Genomic DNA, 20,125 nt, shown 5'->3' on the forward strand with positions numbered 1-20,125 from the left:
ATCAGCCATTGAAAACCCTGCGGAACACAGTTCTACTCTGATACACATGGGATCACCATGAGTTGGAACTGACTCCATGACAGCTGGTTTTAGTTAGGGTGCAAGGAATCCACACAACTTGATTTAAGATCATTGGTAGAGTTGTATGACCAAGCCCTGTAAGATCTTGGAGAGGATATGAACCAATTGGTTTAAGTATAAACAAGTCAGGTGAACCTGTGCTGGCAATGCTATGCCACAAGGAGAGAGACAGAAGAAAGGGGTTTAAAAAGGTGTGGAAAAGGAACTTCTTGTTTCTAAGAATGTTCATATGCACATCAGCTAGAGAAAACATTAAGTGTATATGTGAATATGGTAGAGATTGAGTACTTTAGCAAAGAAACTTCAGAGAAAGGAAGAAATAGTGAGAGGAGGGACTTTTATCAGGGAAGGTTATCCAGTATTGAATCTGCAGCAGTTCTTAAAAGAATGTAGTACAGTATTTGGCTTGTAAAAGGAACGGAGGAAAGGGCAATCTGGGTGGCAGGAATGAGGTGTTCATCTCATGTGCGTACATATTTAAGTCATGAGCGTGATTTACTGTTTGTGTAAGTATTGACAGTTCAACGGATGAGCTCAAGAAGATTTTCTAGAGAGTCAGAGAAGTAAGGTGAGCCAATTGGGAACTTTGAAGGTCAGTCTGAGGAATTTGGCTTTAATCTAGAACTCCCTAAGGTGCTGTTAATAGTTTCATGAGCATAGAGTGACCTGGTATGGTTCAGAATATGGATCTGGTTGGACTACAAGCAAGATGATGATTGTTGGGGTAAGGATAAAATAGGGGTTAAGAGCTTGGGTTTTGGCACAAGATAGCAAGATAGGCCTGTATATAAAAGGGGGATCATAAAACTTATCTTGTTAGGGCTTTTTGGAAGATTGGATTTAAACTATATGCATATATAATCACCTAGCACAGCTCTTGGCACACTATAAATGTTCAAGTTAAAAATAAAAATAATGCAGTCTTATAGGTATGAAGGAATAAGAGTTTGGATTGGATTAATCTCCAGCCTGTGGATATTTTTACCATTCTGATAAAAATTTGACTCTGTCATTGGTTCTACAATTGTGTTACTAGTGATAAGCAATTCTTATACATCTCTTTAACAATAATAAAAAACATACGTGAAATTAATTAGCGGCATCTTCCCATTCTGTACTGTTTTTTGGTATGCGCATCACAACAAACCATTAATGAACTGCCAGTCTTATTAGACTAGGACTGCCTAATGAATGAATGCTGAATTGTCCCTAGAATTCTAAAAGAGGCCTCTGTGGGTTGAAACTGTGGTGTAATGGTAGGACCGTAAAGAAATCTGTATCAGTACTCTCTGATGGCTCTATCCATTGATAATCCAAAGCTACTTAGGGCTGTCCAGCTTGCTTTTGCTCTAACCCAGGAAGATGGACAATCTGCAATCTAGATCGTAATTTTAGTGTGTGACACTGCTAGAGGGCTAGGTGCTTAACCCCTTTGAAGCTTTTGCTCTATTCTGTTAGATTTGCATTTCTCTTAGGAAAATCCTCAATTACATAATAGTTCAAATATAAGCAAACTACTGTCCTGAGCATCGACGGCATGTGATATTAAAAAAAAAAAAACCCATTGCCGTCAAGTCGATTCCAACTCATAGCAACGCTGTAGGACAGAGTAGAACTGCCCCAAAGGGTTTCCATGGAGCAGCTGGTGGATTCGAACTGCCGACGTTTTTGGTTAGCAGCCAAGCTGTTAACCACTTTGCCACCAGGACTCCATGTGATATAGAGGTGAATGATATAAATGTGAAACACAATAACATAGTGATTTAAGAATAAGTCTCAATTTTTCTTCCCATTGGACTACTGTTTGGTGAATCATCTAGTTGTGTACAATTCCACATTCTAATAATTTATATGTAACTTATTTTGTTGTATATCCATTAAGAGCCTTAAAAAAGTTACCTTCTTACTTTTACTACAGTAAAATTAAATAAATACTGCCTATTTTTGAAATCCTGTTCCCTGCCCTCAAGAAGCTTAGTGTTTAATAGCTTCAAATGAATTTTCATCTGTCAGGTGCTTACAAAGGGCCTAACTATTAGTACTAGTAGTGGACTAGAAATGGGATAGTGTATAATTAAATGAATGGCCAGGGCAGTACTCTGGGAACTGGGCTTTAAGCGGTGTTCTCCTTGGGCATCTGAGTGCTTGTTTTAATTTGTTAACTAATTTTGTGATATGGAGAGTTGTGGCGGGGAGTGGGGGAGCTTCAGTAGCCTAATTCAAACTAATGGATTAGAAATTACTACCACAAAGCAGTAAGGATTTTACCTAGCAGTCAGCATCTGTGCTGCTCTCCATTCTACCAAGAATTCTTCCTACAATGAGTGGTGCAAAGAGTTGCTTGAACTTCCTTTATTTTCTTCTGTGCTGCTGCTGGGTTACAAATTCTGTAAGTTTACCTCTGGTTCCTACAGTACTTTTTGTTTGTAGTAATAAACACTAAAAGTACTTTTGTATTACTGCAGAGATACTTGCCTGTTCTAAAGATTGCTGCCTTGTTTACAGTACTGAAGGATTTGGTGAACAATTTTATGTCTATCCTGTATTTTACATACTTTTTTAATGTTTCACTAACATTTACCTAATCTTTAGAGAGTGTTAATAATCATACCTAGCATTTATTGAGCATTTATTAATGTATCCTTTGCATGTAGTGACTTATTTAATCTTCCTAACTCTATAAGTGGTAGTATTCTCTTTTTATAAATGAGGAAATTAAGGCCAGAAGATTTAAGCAATTTGTTTACAGTCACAGAGCTAGTATGTAAGTAACAGAGCCAGGATTTGAACCCAGGTAGTCTGGCATCATAGCACAGATTTTTAATCATTATTCTGTGCTTCATTATGTCATATTTCAAATTTTATCTCCCCATACAAAGCTCTAGGCTTTGATTAGCATTATTTTATTACCAGTCTAGCCAGTTATACCTCTATTTAATTAGGATTTGAAGTTTATATTTCTCCAACTTGTCCGTAGTATGTCTAAGAGACTACCTTAAATGCCTTTCTAAAATCAACATATGCTGTCTAAAACACCATTTCCAGAGTATTCTGTAGGATAATAAAAAGAGATACTCCCCCTAAAAAGTTCTGTTGTAAAAAAAAAGTTTGGATAACTCTGGTGAAATAAGTGTCTTTACAGTAGTTCCCTGGCCAAGGCACTTAATGTGCTAATGTGAATGGTGACTGCTTAAGGGGAAATAATATATAATGTATTGGCATTTTCAAAACTTATTTGACCACAGAACTCTTTCAAGGGATATTTAGGGTGTAGTGGTCTGTAAAACACACTTTAGGAAAAGTTAGTCATCTGATTCATTGGGTGGACAACTTTATATCTGTCTTTCATTTTCTATGCTTATTTATTATCATGTAGCAATTTTAGTAGAAAAAGAATAAGATTAAATTACTCTAGTTATCTTATGCCAGTTTCTAATAATCACTGATATCTAAACCATTAATTTGTTAATATATTCAGAAATTTTATTCCCTGTTAGGCTGAATGTTCTGTAATTTTTACTTATCTATGTTTGGCATATTTTAAAATTGTTTGTTGCTCTCTGGTTTTCTGACACATCCTAATTGTCCAAGCTTTATCAAATAATGTAGTTGGTGGTTCTGAGTTCAACATCTTCCAACTTTTTTCTGTGTCTTCGAGTGTAATTCCTTTGGATTTGAGGATTAAACTAATTTAGAATGACTCTTATATATTCGTATATATTTTATGCTTGAATTCCCTTTTAATCATGTTTGTTTTACCCTTTCCAGTTGGAAGATCAACCTCTTTGACAAAGGAGATTGACAGTGAAAAGGGAGCAAAAGATTCTGCTTTCTTTTTGTGTTATCTGTTTCTCTAAAGAGAGTGGGTCAAGTCCCTCCTTGTTCTATCTGCTTCCAACATAACGAAGACATCTTTTGGTTGACCTCTGCTCTTTTTTGGCTTTAGCCTTCCTGACTCTTTTAGGGTTCTGGACCCCTTTTTTTGGTCACTTTTCTCTCCCTCTGTATCTATGTTTATATGTCCCTTTAAAATCATATGTTGTGAACTTGAAGGAGAGAGAAATGATGAAAAACCAGAATGATCTCAGGAGACCTCATAGAGTTACTACAGATAGGATTTAGATACGAGGAAAGAACGTTCTAGGCAAGGGAGCCAGGGAAAGCAGATTTGGAGTAGCATATAGAGTAGTGTGATTGGAGCAGAAGTTACTCTATAGAAACACTAGACAGAGTTGGCTCTCATCATAGTTTACGAATGACATTTCAGAATAGTAAACTGGTATTGGTATTGCAGAGATAATGAAAAAATTCAAATACCTAATTGTATCATATACTTTGATAAATTTTTAACACCTAAGTAAGTTAAGTGCTCTGTTGACTCTTTAAGAATCAAGTACATCTCTATTGCTTATGTCAATTCTGAGAATATGGAAACCAGGCTATGAATAATGACAAATTTATTCTGACCCTTAAAAAAAAATATCACTATTTTTTCTAGTAAATGGTCATTTAGTCTTTAGACATGTACTTGGTCTTTTAAATGCATGTCATACCAAAATTGACAGAACTAATATAAAGTTACTCTGTATTGTGAATCTGTTAATGTAGCCTAAGTAATATGTGTATTTCTCTTAGATTGAAATATTTATCTGATACTTTTTATATTTCTTATTTTCAGGTTGGCTCAAAAAAAGAAGTTGCTGAGTGTAAGGAGAAATTTGCCACCTCTAAAGACCCCACAGTCAGTCAAACTTTCATGTTGGATAGGGTGTTCAATCCTGAAGGCAAGGCTTTGCCACCAATGAGAGGATTCAAATACACCAGCTGGTCCCCCATGGGTTGTGATGCTAATGGCAGGTGCCTGTTGGCAGCACTGACTATGGACAACCGCCTGACCATCCAGGCTAACCTCAGCAGACTACAGTGGGTACAGCTAGTCGATCTTACTGAAATCTATGGAGAACGACTTTATGAGACCAGTTACAGGCGCTCTAAAAATGAAGCCCCAGAAGGAAATCTTGGGGACTTTGCAGAGTTTCAGAGGAGACATAGCATGCAGACACCAGTCAGAATGGAGTGGTCGGGCATCTGTACCACACAGCAGGTCAAGCATAACAACGAATGCCGTGATGTTGGTAGCGTGCTCCTGGCAGTTCTCTTTGAAAATGGTAACATTGCTGTATGGCAATTCCAGCTACCATTTGTAGGAAAGGAATCCATCTCTTCATGCAACACAATTGAGTCAGGAATCAACTCTCCTAGTGTTTTGTTTTGGTGGGAATATGAGCACAATAATCGGAAAATGAACGGCCTTATTGTGGGGAGTGCTTTTGGACCTGTAAAAATCCTTCCAGTCAATCTCAAAGCAGTTAAAGGTTACTTCACTTTAAGGCAGCCTGTTGTCTTGTGGAAAGAAATGGACCAGTTGCCTGTGCACAGCATTAAATGTGTACCACTTTACCATCCTTACCAGAAGTGTAGTTGCAGCTTAGTGGTGGCTGCAAGAGGATCTTACGTGTTTTGGTGTCTTCTTCTGATCTCCAAAGCAGGTCTGAACGTTCACAATTCCCATGTCACAGGCCTACACTCACTGCCAATTGTCTCCATGACTGCGGACAAACAGAATGGAACTGTATATACTTGTTCCAGTGATGGGAAGGTGAGGCAATTGATTCCCATTTTCACAGATGTTGCATTAAAGTTTGAACACCAGTTGATTAAGCTCTCAGATGTGTTTGGCTCAGTGAGGACTCACGGGATAGCAGTGAGTCCCTGCGGTGCGTATCTGGCTGTTATTACAACCGAGGGCATGGTCAATGGCCTCCATCCTGTTAACAAAAACTACCAGGTCCAGTTTGTTACTCTCAAAACCTTTGAAGAGGCAGCTGCTCAGCTCCTGGAATCTTCAGTTCAAAATCTCTTTAAGCAGGTAGATTTAATAGACCTAGTACGCTGGAAGATTTTAAAAGATAAACATATCCCTCAATTTTTACATGAAGCTTTAGAAAAAAAGATTGAAAGCAGTGGGGCCACCTACTTTTGGCGATTTAAACTTTTCCTCCTGAGGATCTTGTATCAGTCAATGCAGAAAATTCCTTCAGAAGCCTTGTGGAAACCCTCCAATGAGGACTCAAAAATATTACTACTTGACTCACCTGGGATGGGCAATGCTGAGGATGAACAGCAAGAAGAAGGCACTTCTAAACAGGTGAATAAACAGAGCCTTCAGGAGAGGAGCAAAGAAGGTGATACAGAGGAGCCTACTGATGACTCACTCACCCAGTCTGGCGATGTTGGAGGCCATGAGCCAATGGAAGAAAAACTCCTTGAAATCCAAGGGAAGATTGAAGCTGTGGAAATGCACTTGACTAGGGAACACATGAAGCGAGTCTTAGGAGAAGTTTACCTGCACACCTGGATCACAGAGAACACGAGCATCCCTACAAGAGGACTCTGTAACTTCTTAATGTCTGATGAAGAATACGATGACAGAACAGCACGGGTAGGTGTTTATTAACAAAAACACAAACTGGGAAAGTCTGCTTTCTTCATGAAAAAAATGACCTAAATTGAATTCCTAAAGCTCAATTTTTGCTTTGACATTTTTTAGGTAGTCGATTGGCATGAGATACAGGAGAGTAAATAGGAGACATGGATTAATGCAGAGGACACATTCATATCACACAAAGAATGTTTTAATTCTTCCCCACACTGTGGCCTTGATTGATAGGCAGGGTTTTGCAGGGTGAGATTTCCAGGCTGTAGATGAGCTTGAAGCAGCTGCATTTAGCAAGGTAGTACATGATGGGGTAGTGATGGCAGTGGAAGTGTGATACCTTGTGCTCCTTTCCCTTCCTGTTTGCAAAAGTTTCTTTTTTGAGTTTTTTCCATTTGAAAGGTCTTGAGTTGTTGTTAGGCGCTGTCAAGTTGGTTCTGACTCACAGTGACTCTGTGCACCACAGAATGAAACACTGGCCAGTCCTGCACCATCCTCACAATTGTTATGCCTGAGCGCATTGTTGCAGCCAGTGTGTCATTCCATCTCGTTGAGGGTCCTGCTCTCTTTCGCTGACCCACTGTTTTACCAAGCATGATGTCTTTCTCCAGGGATTGGTCTTTCCTGATAACATGTCCAAAGTATGTGAGGCAAAGTCTTGCCATCCTTGCTTCTGAGCAACATTCTAGCTGTACTTATTCCAGGACAGATTTTTTTTCGTCCTGGCAGTCCATGGTATATTCAGTATTCTTCACCAACACCATAATTCAAAGGCGTCAATTCTTCTTCAGTCTTCTTATTTATTATCCAGCTTTTGCGTGCATGTGAGGCAACTGAAAATACCCTGCCTTGGGTCAGGTGCACCTTAGTCCTCAGAGTGACATCTTTGCTTTTTAACACTTCCAAGATGTCCTTTGCAGCAGATTTGCCCAATGCAATATGTTGTTTGATTTCTTGACTGCTGCTTCCATGGGCATTGTAGCAAGGTAGTGCATGATGGGGCAGTCATGGTAGTGGAAGTGTAGTACCCTTTGTTCCTTTCCCTTTCTGTTTGCAAAAGTTTCTATTTCGGGTTTTGTTTTCCATTTGAAAGGATTTGGGTAGGTCTTCTGATGTAGTCAGGAAGGATATATAAACAACTTATTACTCATATCTTGTTTTTATAAAAAGTAGATACAATTTTTATTTTGGTATTAGAATAATCTTATAGTGTTATCCAAAAGGTATTCCACAGAACTCAGAAAGAACAGTAGGGTTGCCTATATGAGGAATTAGTGCATACTCTGTACTTCTCTTAAAGGTCCTGAGTGTCTGTTATCATGCTACGGGTTTTGAGATTTCCTACAGAAAAGAAACTGTTTAACTTTGTTCAGCCAGTATTATCTAAACTTATGGACGATGAAACCTTTTTTCAGCTAACAACTGCTAAATCTTGAAGAAATTGTATTCTAAGGAAAGTACTATGTGCTAAAATATTCAAAGTATTAATTGAAGACAGTAAACTTAGTTATCTTTATCCCTAATGTTAAATCATTCATGAAGCATTTGTTGCATTTTCTTGTTGGAGTGTGCGTGTACGTGTGTATACACTTGTAAAATTGTTGTTCATGTGATCTAGTCACAATAATCTTAGGAGTAGTTAAGATGTACTGTTCATTTAAATGCCTCCTTTTCCTTAAAAGTCAACTTTTAAACATCATTTCATTGTGTTCTAAATTGTCTGCAAGAGTCTCCTGGTTATCACTGTTTTATACAACCTAGCCAGGGGTATCATAAGGGTTAATGAGGTGTTAGAAAAATATTTTAGGAAATACGTAGCGGAAGGTAGTTGGTAACAGTTTAGTATAATTGTCAGGATGCCTCATGAGGTTCGGGGAAGGTACACTTAGCATGAGGTTCCAACAGATCAAGTTTTAAGAAGAGAAGATTATACCCTTGCCCATCTATAACTGCTAAGTTTTTTGTTTTTAGTAACAACTGAGTTTTCCTTGAAGACAGTGTGTGATATGGTTTAAAAATCCAACTATATACATAAAAACTTTTAACCTAGGAAGCTGATTTAGTGATAAATTATTTCTGAGATCCTCAGCTTGGCATGTTACATAGTTAGACCAGCATTCCTAACCTTTTTTCTTTATTGCCTTCCCCTTCTCCAGGAAAGCCTTTTTGGACGTTTTTCCCTAATCGTCCCACTGATAAAATGTTAATACCACAGATAATACTGTGTACCTGTTTATGTGTATCTGTACTTTATACAGAAAAAGAGTAAGATTTTTTTCACTCCCCAAGAGCCATTTTTTTGTCCCCTTGGAAGTGGTATCACCCCCGTTGAGAATGCATGAGTTAAACTAACAAAGTTGGGATTGCATGATCAAGAAAGTTGTTTACAGCAACTAGAAGCAATCCTCCTTTATGTAGAATTTGGGTGGGTCAGTCCTGGAGGAATTTTGGGCAGGTTTTGTCATTATACCACTATATGGATTTATTGTCTGCGTAGAAAAGAGGGGTCGGTGGGGGGGGTGTCTCTACTGTAAGGGACTATAAAGAGGATTAGGATTCTTAAATTAGGCTAAAAGTTAATGAGATTTAAATTTGTAAATTATATGCAGGGTTCACCAACTTTTGAAATATTAAGACACCATTTGCAACTTAAGTGAATTAATTTTAGTGAATGGCTGATGTAGAGGATTCCTCTACAAGGAGTTAAACATAAATGGATTCAAAATTTTTAAGGATATTATCTGTTACTAAGAGAATATAGGAGGCGGAGCAAGATGGCGAAGTGAGAGGATGTTCCCATTTACTCCCCCAGCAATTAACTCACTGAACAATGAATAAAAACAGACTGAGATCTCAGAACTCCAGACAGCAGCTGAGTTATTGGAGAGTCGGGGTGAGTCCGGAAGCAGGGGAGAGGAGGAACAGGGTCGACACAGAAGCAGGGAAATCCTACCTGCTAACATCGGGCGCTCTCACTCATCACAGCCATGTTGAGATAGGGCTGGGTAACACCTCAACCAGGGAACACAGAAAAGGAGTTAATCTGAGGAAGCTCTACTTAATTTTTCTCTCAGGAGAAGATGCCAAGCCCACTGCTGTTGAGTCATTCTGACTCATAGTGAATCTGTGGGGCTGAGGAGAGCTGCCCTGTGGGGTTCCCGGGGCTGTGAGTCTCTGCAGAGGTGGTCTGCCACATCTTTCTCCAGCGGAGTGGCTGGTGGGAGCAGGCCCCGACCTCTTGGGTGGCAGCCGGGCACTTGGCAACTGTGCCATCAGGGCATCCAATCAGAAAAATTTCCCCCAGTAAACAGAATACGAAAGTCAAAGCAAAAAAAAAAAAAGTTAACAAAATGACCCAAGTTCAACAAAAGATAGTAAAACACACAAAATGACAAGAGAAGAAGGAACTATCAAAAGCAAAACACAGAAAAGGAAATCTCTCCTGTGGAGGCCAGAATAATACAAAGAATTAATAATTTTTGGACTGTGGTGCTAAATATGTTTAAAGAAAGCAAAAAGCACACAGAAAACAAACTAGCAGCAATCAGGAAACAGAGGAACAAAATGAGAGATTAACAAAGGAAAAAAAGACTACTGAAACTGAATAATAAAACATCTGAAGTAGGAAAAGCAAGAGAAACACTCAACAATAGAGTCAAAGAGGCAGAGGATAGAATAAGTAAACTAGAAGATGAAATAACTGAACTTACTAAGTCTCGAGAAACAAGACAAAAGAACAAAAAAAAAAAAAAGGCAGACAAGCCCAAAAGGAAATGTGGGATTAAACTAGGAAATGTAACAATTATTGGTGTCCCAAAGCACCATGATAACAATAAAGGCACAGAAACAATTTTTTAAGAACTAATCAAAATTTCCCAAACCTGAACAGAGAGCCAAGCCACAAATGTAGGAAGCTACCAATCAGAAGAGACACAAAAAGATCAACTCTGTGCTATATCCTAGTAAAATTCTTGAAAACCAAAGACAAGAAGAAAAATTTAAAAGCAGCAAGAAAGAAACACAATGTAACATACCAAGGGACTTTAATAAGAATCAGTGTAGATTTATCCCCAGTAACTCTAAAGGCCAGAAGACAGTGGAGTGACATATATAAAATACTGAACTAAAACAATTGCAACTAAGAATTCTTTAACCCAGCAAAGTTGTCGTTCAGAAATGAGGGGGAAATTAAGACATTCCCAAACAGAAGCTCTGGGAATTTGCCACTGCCAGACCAGCTATTAAAGCATTACTCAAGGGAGTACTCCAGATGGAAAAGCAAGAGCATTTAGAAATAAGTACAAAGTAAATTTATCAAATATAGGTTGTATACTGATGTCAGTAGAGATGCACCAACAGGAATGGGAGAGGGAGGAGCATAACAAGAGTAGATTTATTATGTTAAGTTTATATGTTAACTGTTGTTCATATGTTAAATGTTATAAGTTGTGTAATGTAACGTGTTAACCACTAAGAAATCACCAAGAAGAAACGTTCTGAAGAAAAGATAACAAAAAGGCTCATCACAAGAAAGCACCCAAATACAAACAAAAACAGAAAAATCATAATAAAAAAACGAAGATACAAAACACTCAAAAAACAAATAGTAAAATGAGTGAGGTAGAAAATTGATTTTCAGTAATAACCTTAAATATAGATGGTCTAAATGCCCCATGCAAAAGTCAGAGAGTGGCAGAATGGATAAAAAAAAAAATCCATTCTTTTGCTGTCTACAAGAAGCACACCTTAGACATAAAGGACACAGATGGACTGACAATGAAAGGATTGAGAAAAATATTCCATGCAACCAGTAAATGAGCAGGAGTTGCCATACTGATATCTGATAAACTATATCAAAATCTAGCACAAGAGATAAAGAAGGACGTTACATAATAAAGGAGTCAATTTGACAAGACATAGCAATTATAAATATATATGCACCTAACAGCAATGTACCAAAATACATGAGATAAATACTATTATGAACAGAGATATAGACAACTCCAAAATACCACTTCCAATTATAGATGCCACTTTAAATTATAGACAGAACGTCTAAAAAGAAAATCACTAAGGACATTGAGAACTTGAATAAAACCATAAGCCAGTTGGACCTGACATGTATATAGGACACTCCACTCAGCATCAGAACAATACACATTCTCCAGCGCACATGGATCATTTTCCATAATAGACCATATGCTGAGACACAAGTCTCAACAGATTAAAAAAAGATTGAAATCATACAGAAATCTTCTCTGACCATAACAGTATGAAACTAGAAATCAAAAAGATAAATAAGGAAAAAAAATACATAGAAACTAAGTAATATACTACTAAAAAACTACTGGTCACAGAAGAAATCAAAAGTGAAATTGAAAGTTCCTAGAATTAAAATGAAAACACAAGCTATATCAAAACTTTTGGGACACAGCAGAAGCAGTACTCAGAGGGAAATGTATAGCAGTAAATGCCTACATTAAAAAAGAAGAAAGATCCAAAATAATTAACTTAAACTGAACAAATAGAAAAGGAAGAGCAAAAGAAGCCATAACCTACCAGAAACAAAGAAAGAATAAAGATCAGGGCAGAAATACATGAAGTTGAAAATAGAAAAACCATTTAAAGAATTAACCAGAAGTTGGTTCTTTGAAAGGATCAATAAAATAGACAAACCACTGATTAGATTGAGGGGGAAAAAAACTGGGAAGAAGCAAATAACCAAATTAAGAAATGAAATTGACATTACAGCCAATCCAACAGAGATAAAGAAGATCATAACTGATTACTATGAAAAGTTATACTCCAACAAATTTGAAAACCTAGATGAAATGGACGAATTCCTAGAAACACTACCAATCCAAACAAACACAAACAGAGGTAGAAAATTTAAACAGACATAAAGAGAGATCAAAGATGTCATCAAAAAACTGCCAGTACCAAAAAAAAAAAGCCCAGGACCAGATGGCTACACTAGAGAATTCTACCAGACATTCAGAGAAGAGTTGACACCACGCCTACTCAATCTCTTCAAAAACATAGAAGAGAAAGGAACACTACCAAAGTCTATGAAACTAGCACAACCCTGATACCTAAACTAGGCAAAGACATCACAAAAAAAGAAAATTATAGACCAGTATCCTCTATGAACATAGATGAGAAAATTTTCAACAAAATTCTAACCAACAGACAGCAATATATCAAAATATCATAAACATACACCATAATCAAGTGGAATTCATACCAGGATCACAAGGGTGGTTTAACATTAAAAAATTAATGTAACCCACACATTAATAAAATGAAGGAAAAGAACCACATGATATCAATGTAGAAAAGGCATTCAATAAAATTCAATAGCTTTTCCTGATAACTCTCAGCAAAATAGGAATAGAAAGGAAATTCCTCAATGCAATTAAAAGCATTTGTGCAAAACGAACAGCCAACATTATACTCAACAGTGAGGCTGAGAGCCTTCCCTTTGAGAATTGGAACAAGACAAGGATGCCCGTTGTCACCACTCTTATTCAACCTTGTACTGGAAGTTCTAGCTAGAGAAATAAAAGGTATCCAAATCGGAAAGGAAGAAGTAAAACTGTATTTGCAGATGACATGATCCTGTATATAGGAAACCCTAAAGATTCCACAAGAAAACTCCTGGAACTAATATAATTTTAGTATCGTTGCATTGTATGAGATCAACACACAAAAGTCAGTTGAGTTCTCTACACTAACAAAAACTACTCTGAAAAAGAAATCAAGTAAACAATACCATTTACTGCAGTCCCCAAATCGATAAAATAGCTAGGAATTAACCTAACCAGGGTCATAAAAGACTTACACAATGAAAATCATGAAACACTACTACAGAAAGAGATACTCAAGATAGCTGTCTAGTCAGATACACTGTGCTCCCACTCTACAGCAAGGACCCGAGAAACAAGCTGAAACAGATACAGATGCCAGCCCTGGAACCCTGAGCATCACATGAAAAGATACAGAATTAGATCAAACGCCAGCTGGAAAAAGAAACTGAACAACAGCAGCGAACAGGGAGAGTTACAGAGTAGAGATGCCCTGCCAGACAGCCCAGCATAGCGGGGCCATTTTGAGACAAAGCCTTCAGCAACCCTGGGTTAGGACCATAGGAAGACAACATCCTGGAACTCCCAGTAGGAGACAGAGAAGATGTGTTGACATACCCTGAGTGAAGCAAGGTGAGCAGAACATGAACTGGAGCTCAGGAAGAAAAGTACAGGGAGGATGAGAGCTTCAGGGATCCTGACATACACAGAGCAGGGAAGGAGACAGAACCCAGAAACAGGGCGACTCCATTGGTGGTACCTGGAGCACAGAGCAATAAAGTAAACCCCCTCCTTTTTTCTCCCCCGCCAGCCACCCACTCCTCCCCTCTCCCACCAGAGAGAGTGCCTGTGGCACCCGCAGTCACTTGCTTTGCTCCTTCGTTGCTCACCCATCTTGTGAGCGACTCTGAGCATTCCCGTATTGCCAGATAGTGCCCACCCAGTATACCCTCAGCCATCTCATGTACAGTGAATAGCAATGAGGGCTCGCCCTGCCCACTGTCGCCCCATCCAAGTTGAAGCAGGAAACGAATCCTCCTGTGCTGCCAGATTAGCAGTTACCAAATCACACCCAACCCACTCACTAATAAAACAAAATCATACCTTGGAGACAGCAGATAATATTAAATCAGATACAGAAACAAGACAAGATGGCTCAGCCAAATGACCAAAATAAAGGAGCAGAAAATTTTCTGAGGAAGAAAAGGTAACGGAACTGCCTGATAAGGAATTCAAAAGGCTTATCCATAGGGTTCTTAAAGAGATCAGAGAAAACACAGACAAAACTCTAGAAGAATTCAGGAAAACAGTCTAAGAACAAAATGACAAGTAGACAATTACAAATCATACAAAAACAATTAGAAATCCAGAAGATTCACAATAAAATATCACAAATAGATAACTCAAGGAAGGACATAAAAGTAGAATTGAAACAATAGGTGAAAGAGCAAAATAGGGAACAGATCCCTTGATACCAGTTTGAGAACAGTCCAAAAAAGAAAATGAAGAAAGCCTAAGAATTATGTGGAACACTATGAAGAGGAATAATTTATGCCTGATGGGAATCCCAGAACAGGAGAAGGAAAAAACACACACACTCAGAATTTTTGATTTGTTAATGGAAGAAAACTTCCCCAATCCTGAAAGATGAGAAGATTTCCATCTAAGAGGCTCAACGAACCCCCTGCAGGATAGACCCCCAAAAGAAAGTCACCAAGACATATCGTAATCAAACTTTCCAAGTCCAAATATAAAGAAAGAATTCTGAGGGCAGTTCTTGAAAAACAAACTATCACCTACAGAGAGACTCCAGTAAGACTGAGCAAAGACCATGCAGGCAAGAAGGCAATGGGATGACACAAAACCCTGAAAGAAAAGAATTGCCAACCAAGAATCATATTCCCAGAAAAATTGTCTGTCAGATATAGTGACAAAATTAGGACATTCTCAAAAAAAACAGAAATTAAGGGAATTGTAAAAACCAGACCATCCTTACAAGAAATATTAAAGGGTGTCCTTTGGATAGAGAACCAACGACAGCGAGGCACATGACAGCATCACTAAGATGCCAACCCAGATAGAGAAATCTCAAAATTAAGTTACAGAACCAAAAACGGAACCAGAGATGTCAATCTGAAACTGACAATTTCAAAACAAAAAGGGGTGATGAATGCTGTAGTTATAGAAGTTCCATATGGAGAGGAAATCAGGGCAATATCTAAAAATAACAGACTGTTTTAAACAAGATGATAAAGGTGAACCTCACCACGAAGAAAATTAACAAACCTACCCACCAAAATGAAGAAAGTAAAAAAGACTTAGAAAACTCAAAATTGACAAAAACAAAATGAAGATAATCCACAAATGAAAAGAACTCAGCACAGAAAATTAAGTGGAACAAACAGTCAACACCACCAAAAAAGCATAACAAAATGACAGCAGTAAATTCATATCTATTATTAATCACGCTAATTGTAAACTGTATAAATATACCAGTCAAGAGACACAGTGGTAGAATGGATTAAAAAAAGCAAGATCTATTAATATGTTGCTTGTAAGAGACATGCCTTAGACACAAAGACATAAAGAGGTTAAAAATCAAAGAATGGGAAAAAATATATATCAAGCAAACAGTAACTAAAGAAGAGCAGGAGTGGCAAGATTAATCTCTGATAAAATAGACTTAAAATCAAACTCCATCTTAAGAAGCAAGGAAGGGCATTATATAATGATTAAGGATCAAATCCACCAAGAGGTCATAACCATAATAAATGTCTATGCACACAATGACAGAGCTCCAAAATACACAACACAAATCCTAACAAATGAAAAGAGAAATAGTTCTAATATAATAGTAGGTGTCATGGATTGAATTGTGTCCCCTAAAATATCTGTCAGCTTGGCTGGGTCATGATTTCCAGTATTGTATGATTTGGTACCATTTTGTAATCTGATGTGATTTCCTTGTGTGTTGTAAATTGTATCACTATGATGTAATAAGATGGATTAGTGGCAGATATATTGATGAGGTCTACAAGATTGGATAGTGTCTTAAGCCAATCTCTTTTGAGATATAAAAGAGAGAAGCAAGCAGAGACACATGGGAACCTCACACCACCAAGAAAGCAGTGCCAGGAGCAGAGTACATCCTTTGGACCTGAGGTTCCTGCTCTGAGATACTCCCAGACCAAGGGAAGACTGATGCATCACAAAGACCTTCCTCCAGATCCGACAGAGAGAGAAAACCTTCTCCTGGAGCTGATGCCCTGAATTTGGACTTGTAGCCTGCTGGACTGTGAGAGAATAAACTTTCTTCATTAAAGCCATCTACTTGTGGTATTTCTGTTATAGCAGCACTAGATGAATAAGACAGTAGGATACTTTAACGCACCACTTTTGACAATGGACAGAATAACTAGAAAGAAACTCAACAAAAATACAGATCTAAATAACACAACCAACTTGACCTCATAGACATATATGTGGCACTCCACCAAACAGCAGCACAGTACACATTCTTCTCGAGCACACGTGGATCATTTTCTAGAATAGACCATATCCTAGGCCACAAAGCAAGTCTTGATAAATTAAAAAATATCAAAATAATACAAAGCATCTTCTCAGATCGGAACACTATAAAATTAGGAATCAATAACAGGAAGAACAAGTAAAAAAAATCAGATACTTGAAAACTGAACAATGCCATGCTTAAAAACCACTGGGTAATAGAAGAAATTGAAAATGAAATAGAATTCTTAGAATCAAGTGAAAATACAACATAACAAAGCCTTTGGGATACAGCAGAAGAAGTGCTCAGAGGCCAATTTATAACAATAAAAACACATCAAAAAAGGACAAAAATCAATACTTTAATCCTGCAACTCAAACAAATAGAAAACCAACAGCAAAAGAAGCCCACAGCCACCAGAAGAAAGGAAATGCTAAAGATTAGAGCAGAAATAAATAAAATAGATACAAAAAAAAATTGATACAAAAAGATTAGAAGCTGGTACTTTGAAAGGATCAGTAAAATCGACAAACCACTGGCCAAATTGACAAAAGAGAAAAAGAAGTTACAAATAAGAAATGAGATGGGCAACATCACAACACAGCCATCTGAAATAAAAAGGATCATAACAACACTGAAAAATTATACTCCAACAAATTCAAAACCAGAGGAAATGGACAAATTCCCAGAAACCCACTACCTACCTAAATTAACACAAACTGAGATAGAAAATCTGAACAGATCAATAACAAAAGAAGAAATTGAAGAGGTCATAAAAAAAATCCACCAACACCAAAAAAAAAAAAAAAAGCCCTGTCCTGGATAGTTTCACTAGAGAATTCTACCAAACATTCAGAGAAGAGTTGACACCAGTACCACTCAAACTATTCTCAAACATACAAAAGGAAAGTATACTCCTGAATTCATTCTATGAAGCCAGCATAACCCTGAAACCAAAGCCAAGAAAAGACACCACTAAAAAAATTATAGACCAGTATCCCTGAAGAACATTGATGCAAAAATTCTCAACAAAATTCTTGCCAACAGAATCTAACAGTATATCAAAGACTAAATCATGACCAAGTGGGATTCATACCACATATGCAAAGATGGTTCAGTATTACAAAATCAATCAACAAGATCCACCACATAAATAAAACAGAAAAAGAATAACATGATCATCTCAGTCAATGCAGAAAAGGCATTTGATTAAGTCCAACACATTCTTGAGGAAAACTCTCACCAAAATAGGAATAGAAGGAAAATTCCTCAACATAATTAAGGGCATATACACAAAACCAACAGCCAACATTATTCTTAATGGAGAGAAACAGAAAGCGTTCCCCGTGAGAGCAAGAACCAGCCCAGGATGGTGTTTGTCACACCACTCTTAATTCAACATTGTACTGGAAGCCCTAACTAGAGCGGTAAGACTATAAAGGGCATCCAAATAGGTAAGGAAGAAGTAAAACTATCCCTATTTGCAGATGATGCGATCCTATATATAGAAAATCCTAGAGAATCCACAAGAAAGCTACTGTAACTAATAGAAGGTTTTAGCAAAGTGGCAGGGCACAAGATCAACATACAAAAATCAGATTCCTCTACACTAACAAAAAGAACTCTGAAAGGGAAGTCAGGAAAACAGTACCAGTTACAGTAGCCCCCTGTGATGGTTACGGTTGTGTGTCAACTTGACTAGGCCATGATTCTCAGTGGTTTGGCAGTTATAATGTAGTTTGACAGCTATGTAATGATGTAATCATCCCCATGATAAAATCTGCTATGAACAGCCAATCAGTTGAAAGGGAGTTTCCTTTGGAGCGTGGCCTGCATCTAATACATGTATAATTTCTGGCAAAGCTCGCTGGCTTTTGTTCACTCTGGATCCTCATCAGACCTCCAGTTCTTGGGACTTGAGCTAGCAGTTTTATCTGCCAGTTTTGGGCTTGTCATCCTCCGCAGCCTGTGAGCCCAGAGGACTACCATCTTACCTGCTGATCTTGGGATTCATTGGCCTCTGCAGCCTGTGAGCCAGAGGCCTGCTGTCTGACCTGCTGATCTTGGGTTCGCCATCCTCTGCAGCTATGTGAGTCAAGAGAAACCTCCAGCCTGACCCCATGGTCTTGGGGCTTTCTAGCTTCTACAACCACATGAGCCATTTCCTTGATTTAAATCTCTCTGCTTATTTGTGTATGTGTGTGTGTGTGTATACACACACACACACTTTACTGGCTTTGCTTCTTTAGAGAACCCAGCCTAAGACACCCCCGAAAGATAAAATACTTAGGAATAAACCTAAGTAGGGAGGTAAAAGACATAAGAAAACTACAAAATACTACTGTAAGAAACCAAGAGAGACTTTCAACATACTATGCTCATGCTTAGGAAGACTTAAAATTGTGAAAATGTCAATACTATCCAAAGCAATCTATACGTATAATGCTATCCCAATCCAAATTCCAACATTCTTTAACAAGATGGGAAAACTAATCACCAACTTTATATGGAAAAGAAAGAGCCCCCGCATAAGTAAAACATTACTGAAAAAGAATAACAAAGTAGGAGGCCTCACACTACCTGATCTCAGAACCTGCTATACAGCTATGGTAGTCAAAACAGCCTGGTATTGATACAACAACAGACATATAGACCAATGGATCAGAATTTAGAACCCAGAAGTAAATCTCTCCACCTATGGACACCTGATCTTTGACAAAGGGTCCAAGTCCATTAAATGGGGAAGAGATAAGTCTCTTCAACAAATGGGGCTGGCAAAACTGGATATCTATTTTTAGAAAATAAAGCAGGATCCATACATCACCCCAGACACACTAACTCAAAATGGATCAAAGACCTAAATGTAAAACCTGAAACTATAAAGTTTATGAAAGAAACAGGGACAACACTAGGGGCCCTAATTTATGGCATAAATAGAATATCAAGCATAACTAAAAATGCACAGACCCTAGAAGATGAACTAGATAACTGGGACCTCCTAAAAATTAAACACTTCAGCTCATCGAAAGACTTTTCCAAGAGAGTAAAAAGAGAACTTACAGACTGGGACAAAATCTTTGGCAATGACATATCTGATAAAGATTTAATCTCTAAAATACACAGAAAACTTCAACAATAAAAAGACAAGCAACCCAATCACAAAACAAAGGACATGAACAGACACTTCACCAAAAAGGACATTTGAGGTGGCCAACAAATACTTGAAAAGATGCTCGCGATCATTAGCAATTAGATGCAAATCAAAACCACGATGAGGTACCGTCTAATCCATGCAAGAATGGCACTGATCAAAAATTTAGAAGAACAATAAATACGAGGTTGTGGGGAGATTGGAGCTCTCATACACTACTAGTGGGAATGTAAAATGGTGCAACCACTATGGAAAATGATATGGCACTTCCTTGAAAAGCTAGAAATAGAAATACCATACAAACC

At 37.8% G+C, this 20,125-nt stretch overlaps 1 protein-coding gene across 1 annotated transcript in view; it reads left to right on the plus strand.

Annotated features, from left to right (window-relative positions):
- The window catches only part of GTF3C4 (general transcription factor IIIC subunit 4), a 36,621-nt gene that overhangs the window by 2,172 nt on the left and 14,324 nt on the right, over nt 1-20,125 (plus strand). The window contains exon 2 of the mRNA XM_004375784.2: nt 4,760-6,583. Within this exon, the coding sequence (XP_004375841.1) occupies nt 4,760-6,583 (1,824 nt within the window). The remainder of the gene's footprint in view (nt 1-4,759; nt 6,584-20,125) is intronic.

The sequence above is a fragment of the Trichechus manatus genome, unplaced genomic scaffold (genome assembly GCF_000243295.1).
Source record: "Trichechus manatus latirostris isolate Lorelei unplaced genomic scaffold, TriManLat1.0 scaffold00038, whole genome shotgun sequence".
NCBI classification, from domain to species: Eukaryota; Metazoa; Chordata; class Mammalia; order Sirenia; family Trichechidae; genus Trichechus; species Trichechus manatus.